We start from the raw sequence: 12,513 nt of genomic DNA on the forward strand, positions 1-12,513 counted from the left end.
ATGTTATACATAAAAAACATATGGAGAATGGTAAATTACCATGCCATGTATCAACCTTGAATTGCTTTCCTGCCAACGTGACAACCACAACAATTTGTATGACCTAGATCCTCCCATGCACTATACACCCTCACATCTGTTTTAAACACAAATGCAGTTGATGAAGATACTTCTAGGATGTTGCAGTTGCAGATCTATGACATATGTTGTGCTGTATTGCTCTGGAATTTAATTCCATGTCTGGGTTTTTCTGGAAATTGATGTATAACAATTCAAACTATAATTGACCACAATAACCTCTCACTAGACAAGTATAACTCAGAAATAACCTTAAACACATATGACTCTGAGCACTGGAAATTGGAGCCTTTCAGTTGAAATGTATTACACACACATCATCATCATCATCATTATCTAAAGTCTGTCTTGCATGCTTGTATAGATTAAGTCATTCGGCAGGTCCTAATGAATTGGAGGACTGTGTCCTGCTCCCGTGTCTGCTTAGCATGCTTTTTATGACTGGGTGCCCTTCATGATCCACCCACTTAGCTGAGTGTACTGGGTGTTTTTGTCATGGCACTAGGACAGCAGAAGTCACCATGTAACTCACAAGACTAAAATGTTCCTAACCGACATACAGCAGAGAAGGAGGTGGCATTCTGCTAGATGCTGAGGGGTTACAGTACAAAAGAAAGAGCTAAAAGAAAGGTTTGCTGTTGTAGCTGAGATACAGAGCTAACTCACATTATAGAAGAGTGAGTTGGAGTACCGTAAATCCTCGAGTATAATCCGCACTTTTTTTCCCAAAATTTAAAGGTTAAAATTTCTAGTGCGTACTATATACGAGGTTAAAAATGAAAAAATATTTTCAAAGCAAAATTTTCTAAGTGATAAATATGTAAAGGCAATTTACTTAATATTTATTTTTCACTGACGTTATTACTGTTACTTCTTTATTTTCTGCAAACAAAGTGCACAAAAAAGCTACACATTTGCATTATGTTTTATATACAATAATAATAAAGGGCGTTACCGTATGTATGTTTACAAACCAAGGACGTTATATAGACCTCCTTGACTCAAGTTAGAGAAGGGGTGCGTATTATACACAAGGTTTAGGTTTTTCAGAGGTTCAGCCCCCTAAAAATCCCCTGTGTATTATACTCAAGGGCGGACTATACTCGAGGATTTACGGTTTTCAGAATGGAGCTTGAAAGGAAAACAAACAATGTGATGAGGTGTCAGAGTGAGCACTCAAGGTACAAGAAGGGAAATAGAAGAGATTTTGGAGACAGAAGAAACGGGAGGGTGAGTAGAGGTTGCAAGAGAGTATAGGGTGAGTGAGATGTGGTTAGGAGATAGTGCAGAGGTGGAGAAAAGGTAGGGAGAGTAGGTGATGACTAGCAGTTCAGAAAGGGTGAAGAGCAGCAGAATGATAATATGACAGGAGAAGAGCAAGGAAAGAAATGGAGAAAGGTGGTGGGTAGTTTACCAAAGTGTGGAGGGGGGAGTGAGACATTTGGTGATATAGGGGATTCAGAAGGTACTGGTTTCAAGGAGTGATAATTTGTTGCACAGAAGGGTGATCAATGTAAAATATGAATATGACAGTACTCCAGCATGGCCACACTCAAATGACTGAAATAAATAAAAGAAAGTGTACTTGTATGTGTGCACATGCTCACATATGTGTTCATATGTCCAAATATGAAACATGAAATGAAGCATCTTGCTCAAGGATACAACATACCACCCTTTCCTGCAAGCAAATCTTCCATTGTATAGTCATCCTATAGATTGCATGATATTGTATAGTCATCCTATAGATATCATCCTATAGTCATCCTATAGATATCATGATATCATTGTATTGTCATCCTATACATTGCATGATATCTTGAACAAATGTCTTTCAGTTTGATGCATACCTTGTGTATGAAATTGTGAATATGGAAACTGTGTAGAAGCCTGTCAGATAGATTGTATATCTATTTAAAAGATCTAACCTCGTCAAACTTCATCATAATGATTCACCAGCTTGCGGAATACTCAGCCAGTTATACACAAATTCAATGCTTTATTTTTCAGCTTGGTATTAGAATTGGCTAAGAATTGAAGGTAGTGCCCTAGCATGGCCACTATCAAATGACTGAAACAAGTAAAAGATAAAAGATACTATAAATAATTAGAAGTTACTGTTTTCCCCATGATCAAGTATGAGAAATTGATCTTTAATGAGAGATTAACAAAACTAGAAACTAGTTAGTTGGGTCTCTTTTCATAGCCACAAATAAAATGAATCCCATCCATTCTCTCTCTGTCCCGTTATTAAAATTTAAAATAAAACTCTTTTAAACAAGAAACCACTCAAAAAGAAGTGGACTGTAACTTCGATTTACAGTACCAGAAATATCATTACCAATATTTTTTTTTCTAACCTCATATTTGGATTTGTTGATTTATTTAAAATTAATGTTTAAAGTTTTAAAAAACAAATCACAAAAAATCCTTTAACAACTTGTTTTCATATTATTGTTTTGATTCGTTAGGGTAATTTCATATCATTTGGTTATGTAAATGTGTTTTAACTATCAAAAATTTATAAACAGACACATAGCATTCAGGCTGTAGAAACAGAAAAATGTAAATGTTTGCAATGAATGTTATATCATCTTTATAACATTAAACGTGCTACAACATTATAAGGTTAAAACATTTGTAATACACATCCACTGTTCTGTTCATCAATCAGAGGAAACAGATTTTTCATCAGCTTAATGAATTCATCACAGAATCACAGTATTGACCAGATCATCAGATGCTGTTTTACACTGCTCGTCACGATACACTTGATTTCGCCCTTCTTTTCCATCTTGACCCAAATTCCCTGACTAAATTGTCTTCCCATCATCATGGAGGCCTTCCACATGGCTTTCTTCAATTTCTTGGATACCATTCAGCAATGGCATGGGCCCACTTGTTGTCAGTGACCCTTGCAACATGTCTGTCCTAGTGGAACTTGTCTCTTCAGTGTTCTGTGATCTCGTCATTCACTCTGTTCATGATAATGAATTTATATTTATTTTAAATACAATCAATGTACAACAATGAGCTCTTCACTGTTTAGGTTCCTGTAAATTTCCTTAGAGATATCAGCAATTTCAGATGTTTAAAATTCATGATCAACGACTTTCTCAGTGATTTGCATCTATTTGGCCAATGTTAAGATCTGTCTATATTAAATAAGAACTTGCAAGAAAGACTAAACAATAGAAAGAAAGGAAAAGAGAAAAACTATCAATTGTCAGGTGGGACTTGATTCTATATCTATTAGTTAATGCCTTGATATATATATATATATATATATATATATATATATATATATATATATATTTTCCCTTTTCTACATATATATACATATAGGTAAATTGAAAATTAGAGGTAATACTTGACAATTGTAAGCACCTGTGTATTCCAGCTAGTGGTGAAGGAATAAATTGTAAATCCAAAAGAAAAAAATAACAACAAAACTACAAAGGATTCCGCGGTACACGTGTTTCAAGCTCTACATGTGTATAATATAATATAACATAACATAATATAATATATTATAATATAACATAAATAATATGTGTATAATCTACAATGTAAAGCTATCTTCAGCCGCAAAATTATCTCTCTCCCAGGAAATTATACCATCTCGACGTTGAAGTAAGAAGAAATGTGTGATGTAAGAGGTGAAGATCCTTTCGGTATTTTGTATAGTACTATATCTGTTATGATTCTCCACCCGGACATAATCTCTCTGGTCCTTCGAAAACCTTCCATACCTTTCGATGATTCAGTGTGTAGTGTTAAGTTGGTGGTTACAAACAATACAATACCATAAAAAGACATACACAGATATTCATGTAAAAAAGTAAAAAAAGTAAGAATAAACTTAAAATAAAATAAAATAAAAATAAAACTTAAAATAAAATAAAATAAAAAATAAAAATTAAAAAATAAATAAAATAAAAAATAAAATATAAAAAATAAATAATAAAAAAATAAAAAAATAAAAAATAAAGGGAGTCAAGTAAGCTACATCTAAGCTATTTCGATGGGTTGGTGAAGGGTGGTGAGGAACAATCTGAATGTAGAAGAAGATAAAGTGATAAATAGAATAGATACAGAGATCTTAAAGGTTGTAAGGGATAGATATGTATGAGCTGTGTCTGCCTATCTCAGTGGTGGGTCGTAAATAAGAAGTGTCATGCCAGAATAGACTTGGAACAAGAAACATGAAACATGATATTCTTGTGGTGAGTGGTCAGTGGTCAACCTAAGCAAATTACAACTTAGGTGTACTAACCTATCTACATATCCTTATCTAGATGAAGAAGGGTGAAGGAAGTGGAACAGGTAATTAAACATAGAAGACCTTAAAGAATTCATCAATAAACATGTCAACAAGAAAAGCGAAATACGTTATAAGGGGGGCGGTTCGGTTTGGACGTTAAAAGGCAAAATTCAAAATACAGAGTAATATAGTATACTAGTGAAAGGAAATATTAGTACCCACAATTAATAATGTAATGACTAAGAAATAAACAATAAAATAAGAACTGAAAAATATTAAAGAATATTAAAACTGATAAGAATAAAAATAAAAATAAAAATAAGAGATAAAATGTAAAAAATTAAAAACCACAATATGAAAAAAATATAAAGGATAATGATAAATTGGTCAAAATATAACCGATAAAACATAAAACATACTACGTAAGAAATACAAAGAAATTAACAATAAAAGAATTAAAATTAAAACATAACGACACCGGAAGCAAAAGGTTATAAAATAAATGTAAAAGTATAAAGTGAAGTATATATAAACAAAATATATATATAAAAAAATATATGAAAATAACCTGAAAATAGAAATAAAAAAGTATAAAAATAAAAATAAAAATAAATATAAATAAAAATAAAAATAAAAATAAAAATCAAACTAAAAATAAAAATAAAAATAAGAAGTAAAAGTAAAAATAAAAGTGAAAAACAACTTATAAGTAGTATAGATAGTATACACACATATATATACCCACATACATACACATACACACAGTGTTATTTCGTGTTATAACTTCGTATTGCAGTGTCCTTGGATGGTTTCGAGTCAGTGACTGAAGCTAGAACTATAACCATAGGTTTGGGATTATGGAACCGGTTTATTGAAAATATTTGTAAATTAAAAATTAAAAATATGTGTAAACTAGAAATTAAAAATATGTTTAAATTAAGTGGTCATAACCTAGTTCTTCGGGGGTAAACCAAAATACTGATGTATATAGTAAGGTTAGGGGTGGAGTACGGGCTATGTTATTTAGGTGTCTGGGTTGTGGAAGGTAGGAATAGTTAAATATATATATATGAGGTGTAGAAGTGCACATAACTAAAAGGGAGGATTTAAGGGTTATAATATCTAAAGGTTTTCATCAATTTATGGATACAGGAGGGTTTGAAATCTGACCTCTTATTAATTAGTTTATTTTTATCAGGAAATTTAATAATTTTCAAAAGTTCAAGGGAGCATAACTGGCAACCAGTTCTATTATCTTTATATGTGGGGGCCGATCCAACAATAGACCATCTAAGTTTAAAATTAATCTTGTCGTCCTTAAGCTCCCAAATTCTGCGAGATAATGAGGTGTTGTTAGCCTTATGTCTGAGTCTAAATGACGATCCGTGGTTATAAAACCTAGATTTCCAGGATGAAGAGCATCCCAGGTATGTGAGGGTGTTAGTTTCTGTGATAATTTCGCAGGAGTATATTATGTTTTTAGCTAAGCAGTTTCCGCGTAACGGGCATGTTGTAGGTGTTACACAATTGCACCCGATTTTACACTTGTAAGGTCGTCTTATGTCTACATTCATGGGGTAACCGTTTGTAGTATTATTATCTATGTTAGTACTCGGGTGGTTAGGTTTAACGTTTACATTGTTGTTATAATTATAGCTGCTACTTCTATTTGGGTTGTTCGAAGATACCTCACATCTTATACTGTCAGTGGGGGTTTTGGGAATATCGGTGTTATGTTGATAATCATTAATCATTCTTAATCTAGCTTTTTTTATTTTGGTTTTGTTATGTTTAGATATAATACATTTCATATTAGGGAGGGTTGAATATGAGATTCTAATAGTTTTATTTGAAAAGATACTGCTATATTTGTGAGTGGGTGGAAAGTTCTTTGATATAATTGAGAATATCTTCTTACATATACACATATATATATATATATATATATATACATATATATATATATACATACATATATATATATATATACATATATATATATATATATATATATATATATATATATGCCTATGTATATAAGCATATATATATATATATATATATATACACATATACATACATATATATATATATATATATATTCCCGAGCGTCATACTAATATATACTTTTGTTATTTACACCACCTGTCCTCGTCTGTTGTTATTATTTGTATATTCTCCCATATATATATATATGCCTATGTATATAAGCATATATATATATATATATATATATAAGCAATGTTAATTCTCTAAATGAAGTATTAACAGTAACTGCACGATAAAGTGTAGTATATTGCCACTTAAGTGTGGCTGACCCCTAGGGGTGGATGTTACTGTTGCTTTTAGCCCCAGGAGGACATCTCCTCCAGTTGGCTTATCGACACACGACTGTGTCCTGTTTGCCAAGGGAGTTATCCCTCTCACCACGACCAGCAGCACGAACGTTCGTGCTGCTGGTCATGGTGAGAGGGATAACTCCCTTGGCAAACAGGACACAGTCGTGTGTCGATAAGCCAGCTGGAGGAGATGTCCTCCTGGGGCTAAAAGCAACAGTAACATCCACCCCTAGGGGTCAGCCACACTTAAGTGGCAATATACTACACTTTATATATATATATATATATATATATATATATATGCCTATGTATATAAGCATATATATATATATATGTGTGTGTGTGTGTGTGTTTGTTTTTATTCTGAGTGATAATCCTTTCTACAATAGGTGCAGAGCCAAATCTTTTGGGAGAGGGCGCCAGTCAATGGCATTGATCCCAATGTTCAACTGTTATTTTTGTTATTAACCCTGAAAGGATGATGACAGTTAAAGTGGACCTTAGCAGAATTTGAACTTAAAACATAAAGATGAACAGAATGCTGCTAAGCAGTTTGTTTGGTGAGTTAATGATTCTACCAGCTTACTGCCTTATACTGAGTTATAATGAAAACAATTTAACATTAATCTGTGGACTACAAATTTATTATACATTCTGAGGAAGGCAAGCAAACCAAAACTTCAAAGTCACTGTCGCCACTACTCTTGTAAATGTACAGCTTTGATAAGGATAGGATGGTGTTAAATTTCTCAATCTCTGTAGTATCTCATTTGAATAAATGTGGGATTGATTATTATGCATGATTACTACACTGCAAAATTATGTAATTTACCCATCTATCTGAAATGTTTGAATAATTCTCCATTCTTCTATGTTTATTTATGCACATATATATATCTGTATTTATGCACATATATATATATCTATATATATTATTTATTCACATATATATATATATATCTATATGTGAATGTGTATCTTCATTAATCACTTTCCATGCTAAGAGGTCATTACTGGTTTACTAGACAAATCAGAGGACAACATCCCCTTCCTAACACCAAATATCTCACAAATTGTACTGGGTATATTTCTTTCAAGCCACCAACACTAAAGAGGTTGTCACATCTATGATAAAATGAAAGGGCCCTTTTGATCTCAGATTTAACATTGTGTACTGGATGTTATTTTTTTTTATCTCACCATTAGAGAGGTAGTCATGTCCTTGACATAACTAAAGGAACTTCACAAACACACACCTCTTCTCACTTGCTAACTTCTTTACAAAATAAGAAGCAGGAGTGATAGAAGCATGAAAGAGAGAAACATGAATGGTTACTATTAGAGGGGTGTGTAGTAATAGGGGACAGGTAAATGGGTTCTCAATATTCTGAGATAGAGACAGCAAGCTGGCAGAGACATTAGCATCTGGGCGAAATGCTTTGCGGTATTTCGTCTGTTTTTACATTCTGTGTTCAAATTCCACTGAGGTTGATTTTGCTTTTCATGCTTTTGAGGTCAGTAAATTAAATACCAGTTGTGTACTGGGGTCGATCTAATCGATTGCCCCCCCCCCTCCCCCCAAAATTTCAGGCCTTGTGCCTAGAGTAGAAAAGAATACTCAGATAGAATCATTTATTCAAAGCATTGTAACCAAGATGACAGGGTGAAGACTCAGAGCATAGAGCAATCACAGGTCTCCAGCCTATGCAAGAGGATAAAAAGCTGAGAGTATGATGGCAGTGGGACCTAGGGTGATGACAAACTGTACAGGAGGTGAATGTGAAAGTACTTTGTACTGGAATAAGTGGTCCAGTGTAGCTTCTCATATTTAATGTTCAGAAAGATCGAGTGAAAAGAGTGAGGATAGGACGTATGGAAAGTTGGTGGGTCGTATACCATTGACCAGCACAAATATATGTTGGTAAGAGGGTCAGATGAATGTAGTATAGTAGTTTTATAGTTACTCTAGAAGCAATAATTGGTGAATATTAGGGATCCACTGCTATACTTGGTTGCACTGACAGCATAGTGCAGTGTGATTGAGAAGAAGAGAAAGTGAGTGAAAGATATGCAATTCGAGGCATGGACCTAAGAGGCAGGAGAAATAAAGGCATGGGCAAAAGGGACATGAGACAAAAGACATTGACATACGAGACTTACATAATGTGTGTGTGTGTGTGTGTGTGTTTGTATGCCTTTTGTTACTTGTTCTGGTTAGCAGATTGTGACCATGCTGGGGCACAATCTTGGAGGATTTTAGTTGAATGAATTGACCCCAGAACTTAACTTTTAAGCCTGGTACTTATTCTATTGGTCCCTTTTGCTGAACTACTAAGTTACTGAAGATAAACACACCAACACCAGCTGTCAATGGTGGTGGGGGACAAACACAGACACAAAGACACACACACACACAACAGGCTTCTTTCAGAAAACACTTGCCCAAGGTGCCACACAGTGGGACTGAACCCAGAACCATGAGGTTGGGAAGCAAACTTCTTACCACACAGCCTCATGTATATGTATGTTCCTATGTGTTTTATCTTTTACTTAATCATTGGGCAATAAACTGTGCTTGTGAAGATCTGTTGAGGCAAGTGAAGTCGTTGTCACGGCTGATGACAGCAACTGTGCCAGTGGCATGTAAAAAGCACCATTCGAGTGTGGTCGATGCCAGTGCCGCCTAACTGGCTTCCATGCCGGTGGCATGTAAAAAGCACCATTTAAGCATGGCCAATGCCAGTACTGTCTGACTGGCCCTCGTGCCGGTGGCATGTAAAAATCACCCACTACACTCTTGGAGTGGTTGGCATTAGGAAGGGCATCCAGCTGTAGAAACATTCCCAGATTGGATTGGAGTCTGGTGCAGCCTTCTGGCTTGCCAGCCCTCAGTCAAACCATCCAACCCATGCCAGCATGGAAAGTGGATGATAAACGATGATGATGATGATGATGATTCATTAGACTGTAGCCATCTGGAGCAAGGAAATTATGCTACAATAAAGATAATGATCTCAACTGGAAAATCATTCAGAACCAGTGATTTAAAGATAATATATCAGAGCATTAACCATAAACTGTGGGCTTGGTTTCCCAACAATAGTCACTCTATTTTCTTTCTCTTCATTTTTATATTTGTCTGCACATGTTTACATTTAATATATACAAATGTATTCTTTAAAAATCATCTTAGTTATATTGATTTCTAATTTATGTACCAAACCCACCTGAGTGAGAGGCTTTAATGCCTGACCATTAATTACAATGATACACTCCATTATCAGTTGCAAAATGTAGAAACCATTTATTTAAAAGGGTTACATTATGTCTTCATTTCTTTCAATTGTATCATCTATGTACAATAAACACAATGTTTAAATTATGTTGACCTTACTTCACTAATATTTGTTTTAAGAACTTTTAATGTTTTTCTTAGAATAAAGTTAATTATATTGTAATTTTCCCTGTGTGCTTTACAGAAGTGTAAACTGAATTTAGAACCACACTTGCTATCAATGTATATACTAAATAGTTCCAAATACCATTCCAGTGAATGATTTCTTTTTAATGCTCCTTTTGAAATGTATTCTTTCATTTCTGCACTGTATTTTCTTCAACAAATATTTAGCTATTTTATTGCAAGTATACCACACTATTCCCTCTTTGCAATGTGCAAAATTCTGAGTTTACCACCATAACTGTTGGGGTGATAAAAGGTAGAGTTGAAGAGATTGTAGAGATGCTAGAACAAAGGCAAGTAGATGTGTGTTGTGTACAAGATATAAGATGGTGGTGAGCCTCATTCAGACTCCTCCTAGACAAGGAACGCAACTACACATTATCTGAGGGTAGGTAATAGTACTGGTATTAGTAGAGTAGGAATATTGTTTGGAGAGAAATGAGTAGATAAAGTGAGACAGTCAGGTGGAATGCATGACAAAATAATTATGCTTAAACTAGTCATAGGCAATATAATAGCAATGCTAAAATGTAGTGCTTATATATATATAACTATAACAGCAATATGAAATCAAATGGAAATTGTAGTTGTGATCCCCGTGACGGTAGCACGTAAAAAGCACCATCTGAATGTGGCCAATACCAGTTCCACTTTGACTGGCTTCCATGCTGGTGGTATGTAAAAAGCATCCACTACACTCTCAGAGTGGTTGGCGTTAGGAAGGGCATCCAGCTGAAGAAACACTGCCAGATCAGATTGGGGCCTGGTGCAGCCTCCTGGTTTCCCAGACCCCAGTCGAACTGTCCAACCCATGCCAGCATAGAAAACGGACGTTGATGATGCCTACAGTAAATGACTAACGGATGAACAAAAGGGCCATTTTCTTACACCAGTCCAAAAATACTGAAAACGACTCATAAGTGCTGAGCTTTATAAAAAAACGAACTCAATTTTAAGCTTATTCATTCTATTAACATCTGTAATACACTGGTTTAGCTCCACGTCAACCCTAATCATGATGACAGACATTAGGATTGGAGGTATTCTCATGATGAGTGATATTTTTGTTTTCATTGGTAGTATATTTTGGACCGCATTTTCCAATGTATCCTTTCTTTTTACAATAACAGAATAACACTAAACAGAGTTTTGGTGTTATCCAATGTATCCTTTCTTTTTACAATAACAGAATAACACTAAACAGAGTTTTGGTGTTATTTTTATCGTGTCAAATGATATCACAGAGAAACTCTCTCTGTTTTGTCTGTAATATATCATCACCATCGTTTTAAACATCCATCTGTCAATACTTGGAATTTGCTGAAGCAGTTTTCTACAGTTGGATGCTCTTCTTGTTGCCAGCCCTCACCTGTTTCCAAGCAAGATAATATTTCCTCTTGGCCAGACATATTTGTCACAAAACACAGGAAATGAACAAATTCATTTGTTTGACAGTAATACTTACAGGCAACCATCACATGCTTTCAACACAACACAACACACTCAAATATATATACATATATAACGGGCTTCTTTCAGTCTCTCTTGACCAAATCACTCACATGGCTTTGGTCAGCTTAGGGTTATATTAAAAGATAGGTTCTGTGCAGTGGAACTGAACCTGAAACCACATGATGGGAGGCAAGCTTCTTAACCACACACCACACCTGTGTGGTGTATTTAATATTAATGATAGTATTGGTGTATTTAGTATTTCAAAATATTTGTTTGCTAACCTCAAACTTTGTACTAATGAACATTTTCTCAATTCTATTTTTCAGGTACTGGATCTTTAACAGTTCTTCGCCAAAACAATTCACGTAAGCTTGTCAGCTCTAGCAGTCGTACATCAAGTACAGTGAGTATAGATAGCGATTCCTATGCAAGCGGGGAATTAGGTTTTGAAAAAATGCCTGCAGCGGATGCACCTGAGGCTTCACATTATTGCTCTATGCGGTAAGCTATTTTTTTCAACAACACATCTTCAGTAATTTTCCTGAATATTTTTACATGAAATTTAATGCTGGATGAATTGAAAAAGCATTTGTGTCAATGTCTATCAATAATGCTTCATAACTTGCTGTCCTTCCCAAGATATGGATGATCCTGCTGTATGATAGTAAATTGTTTTGGGTAAGGTAAACTATGGATTTAACAGACACTTTGGTCATTTAACTGGTTCTTTGTTGATCAGACTACATTCTTTGGTCCTGCAATTTATATACTCATTTATTTTAAACACTTCAATGTTTTCATTTGGTGCTTTTTGGAAAACTTAATAATTTATTTTCGTCATCTTATTATTTTCATACATTTCAAAGCAGCTCATTAAAGTTTGTTCAAATGGTTCCACATCCTCACTCGCTGTTTCC

At 34.4% G+C, this 12,513-nt stretch overlaps 1 protein-coding gene across 28 annotated transcripts in view; it reads left to right on the forward strand.

Annotated features, from left to right (window-relative positions):
- The window catches only part of LOC106875208 (dual specificity calcium/calmodulin-dependent 3',5'-cyclic nucleotide phosphodiesterase 1A), a 1,569,442-nt gene that overhangs the window by 1,445,877 nt on the left and 111,052 nt on the right, over nt 1-12,513 (forward strand). For all 28 annotated transcript variants that reach the window (XM_089364164.1, XM_089364142.1, XM_089364159.1 and 25 more), the window contains one exon: nt 11,923-12,097. In XM_089364164.1, coding sequence (XP_089220290.1) covers nt 11,923-12,097 — 175 coding nt within the window. The remainder of the gene's footprint in view (nt 1-11,922; nt 12,098-12,513) is intronic.

The sequence above is a fragment of the Octopus bimaculoides genome, chromosome 1, assembly GCF_046866305.1.
Source record: "Octopus bimaculoides isolate indiv1 chromosome 1, ASM4686630v1, whole genome shotgun sequence".
Lineage (NCBI taxonomy): Eukaryota > Metazoa > Mollusca > Cephalopoda > Octopoda > Octopodidae > Octopus > Octopus bimaculoides.